Source organism: Protomyctophum bolini, assembly GCF_963924005.1.
Source record: "Protomyctophum bolini genome assembly, chromosome: 18".
NCBI classification, from domain to species: domain Eukaryota; kingdom Metazoa; phylum Chordata; class Actinopteri; order Myctophiformes; family Myctophidae; genus Protomyctophum; species Protomyctophum bolini.
Genome location: NC_137879.1, coordinates 26,906,911 through 26,925,596, shown reverse-complemented (window position 1 = coordinate 26,925,596; position 18,686 = coordinate 26,906,911). Strand labels below are relative to the sequence as shown.

Genomic DNA, 18,686 nt, shown 5'->3' with positions numbered 1-18,686 from the left:
GAGCAATGCATGGAGCAAAGAAGAAATATCGGGTGTATAATTACTGTGATAAAGGACATCTATGGATAAAAAGATGATCTTAGTCCAATCTGAAATATTTTATTTTCTGAAGACGAAGTGAAGTTGAAAAACAAAGTGGTGGCTCCAAAACCAGCTTCATCATACCACAAAGCATTTATGGAAGTATAGAAATAGCAGAAAACAAATGCATTTAAAAGTAGTATTAACATGACATACATTTTAAAGACATGGTCAGTATATAAACAATATTCAGTAAGTGAAGTAATAACCATTGAATTGTGAAGTGCATTGACCATTACAATATGTTTCACAGCTTTTACTGGAGTATCAGCTTCCCCAGCCACATGTCTATGTGAAAGTTATTGGGTAACAAATACATTCAAAAGTACTTAAGTATGTAGGTAGAGTGATTAAGAGAATACTAGTCATAATATACAGTACACATTCCCAAGAAAGTGAAAAGTTGGAGTATATACTTTGCTGACAAATGTGTCCAGAACTAAAAATGAGCAGAAACCTCAGTAACTGGTGTTGCTTTACAAGCAGACCAATAGTTCCACAGGTTAATCTGTTGCAACCAGACCATTCACTCATATTGTTAAACATTATCTCTACCTGCCATAGAGTAGCTGATTACCATGAGCTAATCTGTTCTAGAAGACAAGGTTTAACATTCAGTCTATTTTTCCATGTAATATTAGCAACACATACATTTAAGTTAAACATTTTAACCATAAAATACAATTGTGGGCTGTGGTTAAACCCCATATAAATTACTTGGTTGACCAGGGTCCCCCATGGCAGTTTTTTCTGCTCTACACCAAAGCTCTTCACCGAAAATCAGACAAGCCTGCAGTACAATCTCTGCAGTACGCTGTGAGCTTGTAGATCTGGTATTTGTCAAACATTCCCCACTAGAATCGGGGTGCTGTGGTTCACGTGGTTAAACAAAGCAGAACCCATTGTGCTCTTGTGCGTGTAACTGAAAATATAATAACATTCATCACCAGCTAAAAACAATAGAAAGACAAAATGCTCCATTTAACTGGTGACTTGTGAATAAGGAATAGGAATTTATGTGAATGTGTTGCAAGCTTATGATTGGAGGAGATTTTTTTTTAAATTATATCAAAGCCAGGCAGCCAATGCTGTGTACATGCAACCTATCCCAGCCCAACTTAAAATATAATGGTCAGTTTTAATGAAGAGAAACATTCTGACTGATGAGGTTCATACAAATATTGAATAAAAGGGTCTGCATGAAATAATTAGCCCATAAACAGATGAAATAATGTCCACACACTGAAATTAAAGCCCCTTCCAGTGAGTGGACATGTTTTTAAGATTTATAAACTAAATTCCTTCCACTCACTTATTCCTTATGACCCCACGGTCAGTTTTGCACAGCACAGCGCCTCCCCGAGGCCGTTGGTGGCCCTGCACTCATAAACTCCAGAGTCGGCAGGTATCAGATCGGAGAGAACCAGAGAGCAGAGTCCGTCCTTGAGGCGCTCCACGGTCACCCTGGACGACTGCTCCACTGGGTCCTTGTTCTGGAGCCACTGCACCTGTGGTTCTGGGTAGCCTAGAGGTTCACACAATGACAAAATGCACTGAGCAGGAGATGTAACCCAAGAGAATCACTTGTGTCAGCTTTCTGGGTCTAAATTGCTGCCGTGTTGCGAATGCAGTGTATTTGGTATTTAGTATTTCCCTCTACACCAAATCTCTTTGCTGAAAATAGCCAATCTACTGTACAAGCTCACAATGCGTTGCAAGGTATTTTGAGCTTGTAGAGCGGCTCTTGTTTTCACCACGTTCAGCCAAGAATAGGGATGCTAATCATGCTACGGTCTCAAGAGGTTAAGAATAGACTGCGGTACCTAAAAAACCTGTCTCAACTTTGTTAGAGGCTAGAGAGCTGACCTGTCATGCATCAGTTTGCCTCCGATACAGTAGAGTACACTGTTTTAACTGTGAACACCGTGGCCTTTGGAGTACAATGTTATCCGTCGGCTCAGATTTCCAGAATTGAGACAATTCTAGATGTACATGGTGGCATTTTACCCCGTCAGCCTAACAGAACTGAAACGATGCATTTTACCCAGCCAGCACAACAGATATTGAGACCATCATTTAGTCGTATAAGCCTATTTCTTCAAATACCCTAGCTGAGACAAAATTGTCTCTGTAGAATAATATGCCAATACGATGCTGCTTGGGATCCTACCCTGGATTAGACATGTTAGCCGGGCAGTATCTCCCTCAGGCAGGTTGGTGTCTTTCAGCGGCTGCAGGAAGAGAGGTTCACTCTGAAACTGCTCCCCCAGTGACTGGATGGCTTTCTCTGCCTCTGGGCTCCAGCCCGTCTCTGAGCAACACATAGTTTGACGATTACAAGAAAACACTTTACTGGTGACAAAATGGAGTGGCACAATGAAATATACCAGTTGACATGTACAGTACACAGCTGAGCCCTGAGGTCAAGAAGGACATTACAGTGTGTGCGGGTGAGGTGTCCAGAATGATTCCGTTAGACAGGGGCTCTTGGACATGCCAGAGATGCCAGGCATGGTTGATGGTGAGAAAGGTGCACTGTGTGTAGAGCCTTGCAACTTGTTGGCAGTAAAAACAACTCACAGAGAGCTGAGTTTACAAGTGACACCATTCCTATAACCTGAAGGGTGTGTGTTTATGACGTGATGGGTGTTTCCCATTACCCAGAGGGACAGGCACATTATAATTGGCACTTTGGGTGTTAAAAACTGCTAGTCCACAAAGTAAAGATCAAGTAGTACAATATGTTTGTTTTGTTACTTCAAGGGGGATACATTTTGCTTATTTAAGCTAAGAATGCTACAAAAAAAAGAACAATGTCAGCTTTATTATTTGGGGTCCCAGGAGACACGGTTTCAGAGGGACGCGCGTGTGTGTGTGTGTGTGTGTGTGTGTGTGTGTGTGTGTGTGTGCGTGCGTGCGTGCGTGCGTGTGTGTGTTACCCTCTGAAGGACTGCCAGGTTCCTCTGATTTGCTAGTTAGGTTAGTCATCCGCTTTAGGGCCAGGACAGCCTTGCCGGCTTTCTATAATAAGAGAATGTAAAAACATTGAGAGAGTCTGTAAATGACAATTCTTAAGGTAAGGGCTCCACCCATATACATTTTCAGTGTTTATATACATTTTGTTTCACTCGTAAAATAATTATTTTTCTATTGGGAGCTACACTGCGCGGTCTGCAGACTTCCCCTCCTTTCCTCTGCGTGTGTGCGTTACCTTCCACTTGCGCTTGGCCAGGAATCTTCTTATCTTGTCCTTGTTGAGGGACTTGGTGGGCCTGCGGTTCAGAGGGGTGAAAGAGACCATCCATGGGTGGGCCAACGCCTCGTCACAGGACAGCCTGGACCTGGAGCACCACAGTGGAACACATGGTGGGAGTCATTATTATTATTTAGGACGAATGCAAACCTGTTTTTTCTGCTTCTGTGTTTACATTTTACTCAGTGCCACATTGCTGCTGCTATGATGTTACTAACACAGTTGTGCATTTCCATGATCTCACCAGTGTCGGGACATTCATTGACATGGTGGTACAGGTCTTTTAGTGCTAATAAGGTGGGTGGCTCAATTCAGCTGGACAGATTGCAAATCCACAATAATAAATCAGCAGTAGTAGTGTGGAGATAATGGAGAAAATGCACTTAGAAAGTCAAACCTGGGGTCTTTCTTCAGCAGGGAGCCGATGAAGTCCTTCGCCTCTACAGAGATGTCCTCAAAGCTTTCCTCATCAAACTCATAAGTGCCAGATGTCACCAGTGCCAGTGTCTCTGCATCACTGTTCCCCTGGAATGGAGACTCACCACTTAGCCTGCGTATGAGAAAAACGTACGAGTCAGAACGCATGGAATGTTGTGTGGCATCTGGTGCTGTTGCAATACCACAGAAACAGACACAAAGCCGACAACTAATGATAAGGTACAGTCTATATGATTGTAGCTACAGGACACCAATACAAGTAGAAATATATAGGCAATTCATATTTATCCGTTTTATCTGTCTGTTTTAGATTTAATTAAGACCACAGCATAATAAAGCTAAAGGAGGATGATAAATGTGCATCACAGGTTATATTAATCCAATGCATCTTGAAATTGCTTAATACATTTAGACAGCAGTTAAAACAAAAGCCTAGTTAGTTAGTTAGTTACTTTATTGACACAAATGTATAAAACATTGGGTCCAAACAATAATAAAAAAACCCATGAATCAAAAACTTTAAAAAGGTACAATACATTACAAAAAAACTACAAAAAAACAGCATGTTAGAAATTATATGATACATCACTTAACTGATCTGTTTTTGATTAATTATTCCAAATGCTACTACATTTATTTTAAGACACTGAACATGGATATAGTAATGCATGAAGGTGGTGTGTCAGACAGCACATAAATACTTTTATGTAGCTGTGTATTACAAACAGATCTGTCATATTAAACTATACATTACATACAAAATATAATCTTTTTGTCATAACCTAACCTGGCATATTTATTTGGTGTAGAAGTCAAATGTCTGTAAGAATGTGGTTCCACTGAAAGTGTCGTTAATGGCTAGAAACACCAGCAGGTGGCGATAAAGAACAATGCTTTTAGAGACAAAGTTTTTTAGCACAGCTTTGTATTTTTACTGTGACAAAACTTTGAGGGTTTACTTACAGAATGAAACAGATAACTCCAACGCTCCACAAGTCAGACTCCAAACCAACAGGCTCATAGTTAATGACCTCAGGAGCCACAAACTCTGGGGTCCCCTGCATGCAGGTCAAGGTTTTACCAGGTTCTGGAAGAAGGGGACAATGTAGTATAAATGTATTAAATATAATATAACTCAAATTTATATATTTCCCAAAGACGGTTTACAGGGAGGAAAAAACTAACTACTTTCAAGAAAAACCAAAGAAAGGCTTATAGAGTCAAATATGATACACATAGTACGTATACGTACACACAAAATATGTAATGTCCCAGCCACAACACAAACAGTATAGCCTACTAACCCAGTTTCCTAGCCAAGCCGAAGTCGATGATCTTGATGCGTGTTCCGGTGGTGTCCACACAGACGATGTTCTCCGGCTTGAGGTCCATGTGGACGATGTTCTGCTTGTGGACGTACTGCATGCCCTCCAGAATCTGCTGCATGTAGCGCGCACTGGTGGGCTCCGTGTGCTCAAAGTCGTCATCAAGGATGCGTTCGAACAGCTCCCCGCCCGCGATGCTGGACGCACACAACATACAGACAGACGCAGGACAAATGCTGTGAGTGTCATCTTGGTTATCTGCATGGTTATTTAATTACTTTAGAGCAGTGGTTCAAGGACCCCCAAATGAATATGCATTTGGGCCGCAGCAAATTTATCTTAAAAATATTTTGTGTCAACTGATCCCTGTAATGTTCCAAAGATCTTTTGAAAATAGGCCTAGCTTTTTTTGTGAACCAGAAATGTCTGCAGTGTAATTAACGCACTCCCTTTATGAAGCCTTTCTCTGTTGGAGGTGGTCTCTGTTCCTCTTAGATATATACTCACAACTCCATGACCATGACCATCTCGGCGCGAGTGTCGTACGCTGCCAGACACTGGCACAGTTTGGGGTGATGGAGAGAGTTCATCAGCTCCATCTCCTGGCGTGCCTCCAACCTGTCCTTGGCGGTGCGGCCTCGGTAGAACTTCCCTGCACTCACCTGGCCGGTCTCCTTGTGGGACAGTCTGAACACCTGGCCAAACTTCCCTCTGGAATCATACAAAAAGAGCACAAGTAAGGCATCCTGGAGGCTCCACTGAAACCTGCAACTCTAGGGACTTCCCTGTGAAGTCTGTGTTATTGTTATGTCTCTATGCTGCATGACTGTGTTAGTGTGTTGCACCTCCCTGTAGTTTCACCTATCATCCATCAACGAGGCGCCGGAAACCACTAATTCAGTCCCTTAGCTACAGCTATGTGTAAACATTTGAGACGTTCACCTGCACAATCCGTACTTACGTTCCCAGCTTCTCGTGCACATTGTAGTGGTCCTTGACGTTGTGTGTGGTGTCAATGGTTATTGTCACATATGACTGGATCTCCTCTTTCTGCTCTCCTGCATAAGAATATGAAATCGGAAAGTGCAAGTGAAATAAAAATATATTACTGAATCGTTATCATCAATGTGTGAACACAAATTCAATCTCCAATTAATTAATACCCTCACTTAAACTGTTCAACCTGCAGTGCATGTTTTTTTCTTTCCTTTTTTTAAGAAAGCTCACCAACCTGCATTGGACATGTTGACACAGGCAGACTCCTCACTTGGCTCACCGACCCCCGCAGCGTTGAAGGCCCTGACCCGGAAGCGGTACTTCCCCTGAGGATCCAGCCCTGAGCGGACCTGATAGGAAGTGTTCTTGCAGTGAGCGGTGACTTCTGTCCAGCTCCCGGCCTCGTCGGTACCGGCGTCCTTCATCTCCACTACATAGCCCAAGATGGCGCTGCCTCCGTCGAAGCCGGGACCCGACCAGGATAAGACCAGAGAGTCAGTGGACTGCTGGGAGACAACAGGGTGGGATGCAGGAGGGGTGGGACGGTCTGAGGAGAAGTCATGGTTTAGTTTGGATGCACATTGCACACATACTCAAAACATATCCAAAAACAAGCCCAGAATTAGCCCAGAGCCCCAGACAATAGTTAGTCATTAAAGTATAGAGTTTTATGTTTAAACAATTTTAAGACATGACAATACTAACTTTACACAATCTTAGACGTACGAGTTGACTAGTTTTACATTTTTAGTTTTGACCTAATTTATACAAGCTGAATAGGGTAGGATCAAGAATCAAAATATCAGGATCGGAATGAGTCCGTTACCTTTGTGATCCTAAAATTAGGACGAGTTAAACAAACCACGTACACTATTTTCAGTGCAATTCTTTTTGGGATTAGTTATCATTTATTTTTTCAAATTGTTGTTTTTTCTGCTAGTGCTACTTTACATACTACCTTACTGTAATGTATGTTGTGGATGATTCAAGTTAACTTAGTATTTTCTCAAAATCTCTGCAGTGCATTACATATAAAACATAGGTAAACTGCAGCAAATATGTTCAATATACAGTACATAGGCTACTAATAATAACCAAATGTCAATAACTTATATTTTTGCTGATATTGATATTTCAAGTGTGTTCATGTGTACCATTAGAGATAACATACTGGGCCTAACAGTACATTCCTACATTCCATCCAACGTACAGCCATTTTCTGATTGGTACAGTATGAGGAGAAACACTATTTCTTTCAGATGTATGGGAAGATGAGAGAAGACCAGGATAAAGAGAGACAGCCGGAGTACCCTTCGTGACCTGCCAGCCGGTCTTATCTCAGCTCATAGTTTCGGTACAGTTAACTCTTCATTTTGCTTTTTCTGTAACAAATGTTCTGCATTGCTGAATGGTTACCCATTTGTTGTTTTGGATCGTCCTTGACGTCTTCAGAAATAGGTGCGCCGCCATGTTGGAATAGTTTAACAGGTCATAGTTGTAGCCTCTATATTATTGCAATTATGTATGGGGTATCCCTTTTGGGGACCACAGGTCTCACCTATGACATTGAGGGAGACCGTTTGCTGGGCGGAGCCCCTTCGGTTTCGCACCACGACGGTGTAGGAGCCTGTGTCTTCTGGACATGCCTGGCTGATCTCCACACTGCTCTCTGTCCCACTGCTGCTGACATGTGTCCGAGGACCGTCCACCACCACCTGCAGATGGAAGACACCCAATATGGGCTCAATGCACACAGAATAACTTCCTATACTTCCGGGCCGCTTCCCTACTTCCTTCACAGGTGTTACCGATGATACTAATTAAGGCTCTGTTCCATTTGGTGTGCAGTGGTTCTCAAACTTTTTAATTTCAAGGAACCCCATAACTCAGTGTACAAATGGAGGCAAATGGACGGTCCATTTGTACACTCTCAGAGTTACACACCCGTACGGCGCCATTTGGAACCCACTCAAGCACATTTTGAGACCCACTGGGGTAGCACAGTGTTTCCGTAATTCCGACGGAGCATTAGTCCGACATGCGGGAACAACGGTCGGACTAGCGCTCGAACATCCGCTGCTCCCGTGCTTGCGGTTAGGGATAGAGGTAGGTTGTCGGTCTAATGACTGTTGGAGCCTGTGAAGGAAGTATAAGGGAAGGGGCCCAAAGTTCTTTCCAAAATGGTGTGAGTGCATAGAGCCCATTCCACATTCCAGTGTGTTCTAGTCCCCAGAGTCACTGCTAACTATAGTTGGTCCTGGGCAGAGCACAGACATCCACAAGTCTCCTCTGATACGCATGATGATGTCAAGGCTGCTTCTATTCACCTGACAGAGAGGAGTTTTACTGAGAGGAAGTGGCACACCAGTTCCTCCTAGTTCTATCTGCACCTCTCTGAAAAGGTAACCCTGACCAACCTGTAGAAGTCACTAGTGCAGCGATAGAGATCACCCTCCCTGCGCGGCCTTCCTCCAGCGAACACCACCAAGCTCTGTTCATATGGATGCCTGACCAATCCAGAGGCACCGCAGAGGATTAAAGTTTCTGCAGTGGTGACTGTTGAGCAGCAGACATACCGGTATAAACGTAGACGCCCTTTCCGTCTCTGGAGCGTATGTGCTCAAGGGAGGGCAAAACCTTCCCGAGATTCCTTGCGGAGCACCGCGGAAGCATGAGCGTGTGTCACAGAGCGCATGTTCGGGTCTGTAAGTCCCGGAAAAGATGCGCTGTAAAATAGTGGACCAATAAATCAAATGAATATAAGTGCTCACCTTGTCTCTGTTGTGAATCCAGCAGCAGGCCACCGGGACACTGCTGCTGCTGAACACACAATGGAGTCTGGCCTGGTCCCCCACCCCAACCTCCACCTTCCCTGGAGGGTCCACAAACTGCACAGCTGGTCCTGAGGAATGGCAGAGACAGTGAATACGGCAGATAAGATTATATCTTGCGCCAACCCCTTAACCCTTATCCCTAAACTTATTTTCCATTTTTTTATATTTTAATAAACCTTTTAAAATAGTTAAAATAGCTGATCTACAAGCTCACAATGTGTAGATGTAGATCGGCTAGTTGAACTATTTTAAAATGGCAAATAAGTTTAGGGATAAGGGATAAGGCCATAAGGGTGGCACAAGATGGAGCCCAAAATGTTAAATGCTAAGTTGGTGTTTAATGTGATTACTAGTGGTCTTTTCTTTATACGTGTGCCAAGTATTTACTGTAGGTAGTGGTACGCATGTACGCGCATGTGTCAACTCTGCTTCTCAACAAGGAACAAAAATGACAAGCACGTCATGTGAAATCAATTTAAATCATTTTTTTTACTTTTAGTTTGAATCATGCATCCATCAACATGACGTGTTCAACTAACCTTTGCTGGTGGAGTTTTCTCCTTCTGAGCTGGTTTCTGTGGACAGATAAGGGTCTTCAATTTGAACAGATAAAACAGAGATCTAACCAACCACATCAAAGTAGCCATGTTTAGTTGTAATCGAAAACACCTGGTCTGAATGACATAGCCAACACTACAGCGATCCATGCTGTAGAAATGTTAAAATGCATGTTTAATGGGAGAAGCACTAAAGCAGGTATAGATACTAAATGGGAAATGAGTCAAAACTTCCTGTCAGCAAACTAGTCAATCCTGATTACTCGGCTGTCGGGGAATTCCATTGTACAATTTGTAGCCTACATAGACCCAAGTGCTGCTGTCCAATCTAATGGCCAACGGTCCTGTGTTGCCTTTAGAAGATGACACACAAACAGCCACCCAGTCCTCAGAAGCCCCCTGCTAAGGAAGATCACAGGAAGTCAACCCCTAAGCATTTCCTGTCTACACAATGGTAAGACGATGATTAACATTATGTACCATATGCATCGATTGCTCTCAATTATGTAGAAGGAAATGAATGAAAAACCCATTATACTGATTTATTAATGAAAGGATACAGGCAGACCCTGAGCCGATTAAAAATAATTTATGCATTTATAAAATCTGAATATAATAAAGTGTGAGGTAAATGCATTCAAAACCATTCTGCTTTGCAATATATATATACCCGTGCAAATGGCAAATGCAATACCAAGCAAATATAGACATGTGACATCCTTTAAACCCAGGATATTGTCATCATGTGGTTGTACTGTAGTGTACACTAAACTGGTCCTCACAGAAATAATCTTCTGTGAATCTTCAAGTCTTGACAAGATCCTACCTACCTGTCAGTATCAGGACATGTCAGTCAGAGCAAACTAACACGTGTCTGTCTGTGTCTACATTTCTCGTCTTCCATGTGAAAGGTTGCCTTCACAGAACAGTGTGTTTATTGGCGGCGAGGACAGACGGGCTGTGCAAAACAAATTCCATTTATACGGAAGGCAATTGTCAGGAAACTGACCAGCAGGGATGGGGGGTGGGAGGAATGTGGTCAAAGTTTACATGGCACTCTTACTACTCAACTTAATGAGAGCCAAATGCCAGGGGAAAAAAACTTTTCTCAGAGCACTGCAGTTAAAAAGAAATAATAATAAGTTTTATCTTTGATAATCGGATGCTTTGCAGATACTGTAGTTACACCCTAAACATCCTTTGGTAGAAACATAGCCTCTGGGAACTGACTGAATGGGCAGCAGCTAATCTAATTTAAGAAAGTATTCAACCTACCGGTTTGCCCATGCAAAGTTTCTCTACTGTACAACTGTACAGTACCTGATGTACCTGAGGGCCAGGATGGTCTTACTCTTTGTTTTACCCTCATACAAAGGTTTAAATTTTTTTGTTTTAGAGCACTTTAAACAGACATTACCATTAAAAGTCCATAGACGTTAAAAATGCTCTAAACAAACACTAAAAAGCCTGTAGACTTGGCCCCTATATCATGATGTAATTCCAAAAGCCAGATGTTGGAGGGGCTAGCATGGCAGCACGCCCCTAAAGAAATAATCAATTTGAACACAAACCGCCCACGGTTGTCCTTGACGGGTGGGATAACATACTCATACTCGTAATATGTACAATTGGTTTGACCAACGTCCCAGTATCTATACATAATCCTTTAACGATACTTAATCATTCTTAAGCTATGTAAGCATATCGATAACTATTCTTACCGCACCTAATCTGTGTAAACATACAGATAAGTATACTTACTCACTCCTACGCTGTGTAAGTAATAAGTATATAGATACAGGTATGTTTTTCTGGCGCCATGTGATACTGCATGCCACTGTTTCTATATCATCAAGTTTTCCTCCTACCGGTATTCCTGTCCCATCTCATCTGGCTGACTTTTGTATTAGCCATACACAACATATTCCGGTCACATAATATGGCTTGTGTAAAGTTCTACAGTGTGTTTAATAAACCTACTACATCGCATGCGATATAGGTGTCATCTTGTTCTCCGAGCTCACCGCTTGCTCACAGAGGCGTTAATTCAACTGAATGACCCGTGAGCTTTTAAGATCACAAAAGATAATCACTAAATCACTACACTGATTTAGTGCCTTATTTTCCCTGTGATACATAATTATATGTAAACAATAGAAAGAGTTGGCTGGCAGAAGAGCTTAATTCTCAACTATGTAAATATTCATGTAAAAACATTATGATGATGACAACACACACACACACACACACACACACACACACACACACACACACACCACAAACCACACACACCACACACCACACACACATTCCACAACACTATAATGCTGTCCACTTGCCCATCCTTCTGGTTACCTGTTGAAGGGGAGAGTCCCAGCATGCTGCCTCCAACAGGCATTTTCTCCCTGGTGTCCAGTCCGTTCTTGCTCTTCTCCGCACTCTGGGCCCTGGCGGGCTTCAGGTCGAAATGGAAAGTGGACACAAATGTCTTGGAGTCACTACTGCCCTCGTCCATCCTTAGAAGAAACTACAGCAAAACAATGGCATTGTGTCAAACAGTCACTGCAATGTCATTAGTTTTTGCCTCTCTGATCTGTTTATTCTTTTTATCTAAACTCAGTCTCCGTTAAGGCTCCGTTGTGCCAGACATTCCCCCGTGTTTCTAGTCACACATCCTCTGAGTTGCTAACAGACAGAGCAGGGCATTCTCATTCACAGCCCACTCAACCTCGCTGCACAGCACAGGAAACAGCCAACTTTATCAGAGGGGCCAATTAGAAAGGCAGGCCTCCCAGCCCTGTCCCCCTGTGAGCAGGGAGAGACGAGCGAAACAGAGAACATGTGTGTGAAAAAGATAGAGAGATAGCAGGAAGTGTGTGTGGGAGAGAGATGGACAGAGGACGCACAATGAGTAAGATGAGGAATGCAATAAACCAGAGAAAACAAAACCATGAACCAAAAATTACATAAACATACAGTAGAACCGTGGTCATGCATTGGATGAAAATATTGTTCTTACCTGGAGACACTTCAAAAAGAATACTTCTGCTTTCAGCACATGGTCACCTGCAAGCTTCACTTTGGCACCTGTCACCGTCTGCCAAGAGCCACAGTCGACACACGCTGTTTAAGTCGTGTACACAAGTCACAACAGGAGACTGACATCCCGGTAGATATATGACCTCCCAGGAATCAAGACGAACAAGTAAGGCAACTTTGTGTTTGATTTGGCTTCTGACAAAATGAGGAAAGTACTAACCTCAATACAAAAACCTGGTCAAGACCAAGGGTTTATTTTCTTAGAGGTATACAACCATGTGGTCATGAAAGGTTACACTACATTTTTTTAATGTAATACCATTGCTGCATTGCATTCATTATGGCTTGGGTGTGGCTCTAAGGTGTGTTAGGTGACCTTTTGTTCTACTGTATGTACAGTAATCCCTTTGTTAGCCAGAGACACTGATATTTTCTCTTCTCTTAGTGCAAACTGGGACCAGACATGCTATTGTTTATACAACAATATCCTTCTGTGAACAGACTGTTCAGAGAAGGATGTGAATATACTCTGTACCATATGTCACTCATTTATTAACTTCTGCCAATTGAGTTATTTTCTTGCTTTGGTTTAAGGAAGAAAAAAAGTGAGGGGGATTCCCAGTTATGGAACCAATAGAAACGGTAATGCGCCATATCAATCAATCAATCACATTTCTGTGTTCATTAGCCAATGTATCAATCTGTGCTGTACAAACATAACCCATAGGTAGATGGTAGCCACAATTTTAATGGGTTGAACTTTAATCTAGACAACACCAGCCACTGACAGTCCATACATCCAAACAAAAAAGTCTTATGATAGTATTAAATGATATTAAACTCACCAACATAGCAGCAGCTGTATGAAAAGCTTGAATTACCATCTATCTGCAAAGTGTTTGTTTCATAAAAATCCACCGTTATGAGTTACTTACCGTCAAGAAATTCTGTGCAGGTCATTTTGTGTCGAGTTTGGAAGCGCTCGTTTTCAATAACACAACCTCCTGCCATTTCAAAACAGGTGGTACACTGGGGCCGTTGAGTGATTTCCAACGAGCGCTTCCAAACTCGAACACTTTTAGCTCATAAAATGTCTACAGTGGATTTTTATGAAACAAACACTTTGCAGGTAGAAGATAATTCAAGCTTTTCGTACAGCTGCAATCTAGTGTTGCAAATTGCGGCTATAGTAGATGGAAGCTGCACTGGCAATTAAAGTGACAATTAACCTTTACATTACATTATGCCACATTGTATGGCTTACATAAAAGTGGTAGGAAATGTGTTCTTTTGAAAATGATTAGCTATGCAAACAAAAACGTCTGGGTTTCCGAGGCTATGCAAACAAAGATCAAATGCTTCCCATGATTTCTCATGTGGTAGCCTACTTGGCTACAACACAAACATAATGACTGCTCCTCTGGAGGATACAATAATAGCAAAAATAATATGTTAAATTATTACACCCCATTTTGGCCGGGGAGTGGACACATTTCACTCAAAGGCGGGCAGTGGGAGTACATGAGGGAGAACAGAGTGCGCCAGGGCTTAGTACACTAAATGGTCCCATATGTTGGGAGCTCTGAAGATGCTGGTACACATCATACAGTACAGCTCACTTGGGCCTACAAAATGTTCCCCGGATTGAAACAACATGGTGATTAATGGAGCCTCCAACGATAAAAGGCCAATTATTTACAGCATTCCACTTACCTCGAATCTTCGATGTGAAGTAAACTCACATTTTGTTGAATACATAACCAGCTCCTAAAACACTACAAATTTAAAATAATGGAAGAAGAACAAACCGGTGCTTTGGTTTCAATATTTTGTACGGTATAGCCTAGGGGAGCAGTGCTCTTTAGAAAACATATAGGCCTAGCCAACTCAAAGAGAAAATCAAGTCAAACAGGCATCTCTTTCCTTACAAAATGCCTAAAGGTTAAATTAGTGTGCAAATGTGTTGCAGCTGTGGCCTTCATCAGGGTGCAACATGTGCATGCACAGTGCACGTGTGTTTTTGTTTAATGACTGCATGTCTAACCTAGGGGTTTTCAACTGGTGGTCTGTGAAAGTGCAGATTGTTTTCTGTGGTCATTTGAGGAGGCTCGTGCTCCAAAAGTACAAGTAAACCAAGACAAAACTGCTTTAAGGTCAACCACACCAATGTAACTCCTTGCAACTCAATGAGTTGCATTGGTGTGGTTGACCTGAAAACAGCTTGTCCCAAGGAGTTGCAACTGGTGTGGTTTGGGCTTTAAGCTCCAACTAGTTTAACTACCACAGAAGGGGAACAGGACTTCTCATAAACATCTTGTGTTGCTACAGTACATACATAGCAGTCAATCTATATCATTGTCTCAAGCACTGAACCCTGCCAATGCTTGTCACCTGCATGTTCAATATACTGTAAGTGCAGGAGGTGCAGTTCGAACTTAATGAGGAACTGACAGCACTTTGTGACATCACATTACTTGACAGTTTTTGCAATTATTAGTAGTGTGGTTGTCTGCTGCAATGCTGTAGGCAATTTGGTACATGTAATGGTCAAAAGCAAACACAAATTATAAACATAACCACTTCAACACTTCAAGTTCAAATAAACTATATGAAAATAATACTGTAATTAGTCACTGACAACCAGAATAATTAATTATCTTCATCCTCGTCAAACAGGAACCAACAGAAAAGGCAAATTAAGTTCTCTCTCTCTCTCTCTCTCTCTCTTTCTCTCTCTCTCTCTCTCTCTCTCTCTCTCTCTCTCTCTCTCTCTCTCTCTCTCTCTCTCTTCTCTCTCTCTCTCTCTCTCTCTCTCTCTCTCTCTCTCTCTCTCTCTCTCTCTCTCTCTCTCTCTCACACACTCTCACACTCTCACTCTCTCTCTCTCTCTCTCTCTCTCTCTCTGGTACACACAGATCAGGAACTCACATTTCTGAGGCACAACAGGAAAGGCAAAGACCCCCCTCTCTCTCTGGCTGGCATTCTAACTATGGTAATCGTTTTGCATCCTGTTCCCAACAACGCCTTCAGAGTTAATAGAGTAGTAAGTTACATAATGATGTGGGCAACCCTGATGAAGGCAGCTTAGAATAGATGCAAACATTGGTTTTCTTTGCATTGGAGCTAGGAGAGTCCAGCTACATTTATATATAGCGGCGCCCGTTGGGCACTGGCCTACTTGGAACGATGCAAGTTGAAAATGCATGGCTCACCCAGCTATTATGTCCGTGTCCCTTTTATGCCCATATATGGAGTTCTTTGTCAGGCATGCTCAAATATGGAGTCTATGCCGATGTCGGAACATAATTGTGATGGCAGAGCTATATGCAATACCCGTTGTACCTGTGTCAGAGTACCCGTTCCACCCAACTGTCTGTGTCCCTTTTATGCCCATTAATGCCCATTAAAAGTAGTAATTAAAGTAGTCATTAAATTCCATCAAGCTTTAATGTTTGAATTTAAATCTTTGTCACATGCATAGTGTTATCCACAATATAGGTAGGGTTATCATGGGAGATACACATTTTGAATAGCTGGAAGTTCTCCCCATGCTCATTTGAATAAAAAATGGCTCAGTTGTATGTTAACCAAAAGTCTTTCTCCCATCATCTAACAACTACCATATTCAATGTATCTTGGGTAGTGCACATAACTACTTAAAACCTATGCACACTGTTGACTGAGGTCTCCCAGGGGTCTGTACTTTCCCCCTCTACACCGAATCCCTTTAATTTTCAGTGAACATTAGCCTATTTTCACCAAATGTCATATATTATGACATGGCCAGATTATAATAGGGATGCTACAGGTTTAAACCACAAAGTCTGTGACACGATGACAGTGTAGTAGCAACAGGACATTGTTACAAAATTAGCTTGAACGCTCAACTGTCCAGACCACACCATACATTCCAACAGTGCCCTCCTCTGGTTGTACTGTACAGGTTACAGTACAGGATAATCTGAGAACCCATCGTCAAAAAAATTAAGGAAAAACGGAGGCCTCTTTTCTTTGAATGTTTTGAGAGACTAGGTACATTTTGGTGAAATCTAAAACTGTGTGTGTGTGTGTGTGTGTGTGTGTGTGCGTGTGTGTGTGTGTGTGTGTGCGTGCCGCGCACATGTGCACGTGCGCACGGTGGGGAAAAGGCAGACACGCAGTACATACGAATCCAGGGGAAGGAAGTAATTTAGAAGTCTTGTTAATGGCAGTCAATGGAGTGTGAAGCATGTTCACTTTGGAGTTACAGTGCTTGCCGATTATGGTTTTCACCATAAGATCGGACATACAGCACAGTTTCAACACAACATTCTCTAGTCTATCACCTAATGAATAATAAGACAAAGCTTTTGATTCAATACACCTTTGGCTCAAGACCCAAAAGAGTAGAATACATGCCTCTGCCATGCAATTGTCAAGATACGTTATTTCCACCTACGAGTTGTGAAATGTTGCCATTGCACTCATGTCCTGGACCCAAAGGTCAATGAATCTCTTTGGGAAGCCTAATGATCAATCCCACAAAATGTCATGAAATTCTGTTCTGGATATTAACCGTGCTTGTGACCTTGACCTTTTGACCTTCTACTTCCAAAGATAATCCAATTATCCATGATCCTATTGATCATTCCCAAGTTTCATGAAACGAATCTGTTCTCGAGTTATTTCGTTAGTTATTTTGCTCTTGAAAACATAAGAGCAAAACATGAATTAACCACTTAAACACTTCCATCCCTTTTTATCTACATCAAATCTCTTTGCAGAAAATGGCAGATAGTCATGTTATAGGCTCAAAACATGCATTGTGAGCTTGTAGACGTCCCATTTTCTTAGAATGTTTGCCTACCGTACTTTGACATTCCCATTGTAGGGTCACTAGGGTTCATGTGATAAAAAAAGCATAAAATTATTAATTATCTGAATTCCTGTTCTTTCTTTTCACCGCGTCCACATGCACTGACTGTAAAGTCTGGGCAAAGCAATGTGATTGGTTTACACATGTACGGTACATGCATCCGCTGATTTATAGTGGGGGACAGCAAAAAATAAATCCCCACCGCCAGCCAGGAGCTCAGTCAATCACTCAGTATGTATAAAGAATTCATTGTGGCCAAGTGTTCTGCGTCAAGATGGATGGCAGGACAAGGAGAATATAGCCTGCATGATGACAGACTTCTTATCAAGTTTGGTGACAAGTAATTTACATGCACATGACGGGTCAATGCTTCTATACACTGGTAAAAATTCACTTTCTTTTTTTGTGGAACCATATCGGTCTCTTCGAATTTGCATGGAAAACTATTCAGGCTTGACAGATTGTCAAATTTTTGAATGATGGCTGTTAAGTTTAACTTCATTCTCATGGATTCTATTATTCAGCCAATTAGATGAGTCAAGCCACAATTATTTTTTCCAGTGAGGATTTGTATTATTGTATTATCTTCTCTGTATTTACAAACTGTCCAGTGAGGATTTGTATAATCTTCATTTGACCACTGATGACGAAAAAAGTAGTGGTTTGATGGTGGGCGTATGTACTGCACCAGGTAGCAAATAACATTAATCTGGTCTACCATGTATATTCATTATGGCAGACATCTAGTATGAAACCCTACTGTGTTCTTGGTCACCAGGATCTGAGTTGAGAACTACAGGTAGAAGAGTGTGCTCCTCAGAGCAACATTTGAATGAGATATCTGAAACATCTGATGCCGACATCTTGACCACATGACCCCAGAGATACAGTAATGTGGACCGATGTGTGTGAGTTTTGGAAAAGTAGCTAAAAGTGTTTTGAAGAAAACACACTTTTTCCAAAACTGAATCGGCCTGTTATAGCACCACCATGAGGCCGATTTGAAAAAGAGAGATTTTCTCCCCCCCATAAATCGGCCTCTGGTGGTGCTAGAACAGACGGTGAAACATTGGGGGTAGTGGTTCTGCTGTCCTCCGGGGAGTGTATGTGCATAGTTTAACGCCCATTGGTCCAATGGTGCCGGAGATTAGCTGCACACACACACACACACACACACACACACACACACACACACAGCCCTGTGTGTTTATGACTTCTCACTCTAACCACAGAGCAGTTAGGCTGGTCAAACAATAGTCAAATATACAGTACATACTATCAGCTATCTTCATTTGGATAGACGTTACT

At 42.1% G+C, this 18,686-nt stretch overlaps 1 protein-coding gene across 1 annotated transcript; it reads right to left on the bottom strand.

The window, feature by feature from the left end:
- Positions 1 to 91: 91 nt before the first annotated feature.
- On the bottom strand, positions 92 to 17,571 carry LOC308332776 (myosin light chain kinase, smooth muscle-like). Its single transcript, XM_080788860.1, has 16 exons — positions 17,533 to 17,571; positions 12,504 to 12,581; positions 11,840 to 12,011; positions 9,467 to 9,502; positions 8,865 to 8,995; positions 7,652 to 7,808; positions 6,329 to 6,640; positions 6,059 to 6,155; positions 5,605 to 5,808; positions 5,077 to 5,294; positions 4,736 to 4,859; positions 3,732 to 3,884; positions 3,293 to 3,422; positions 3,021 to 3,102; positions 2,252 to 2,392; positions 92 to 1,606 (listed from the first exon to the last, which is right to left on the bottom strand). The coding sequence occupies exons 1-16, from the start codon at positions 17,536 to 17,538 to the stop codon at positions 1,401 to 1,403; spliced, it is 2,247 nt and encodes a 748-aa protein (XP_080644986.1). The 5' UTR covers positions 17,539 to 17,571; the 3' UTR covers positions 92 to 1,400.
- Positions 17,572 to 18,686: the final 1,115 nt, after the last annotated feature.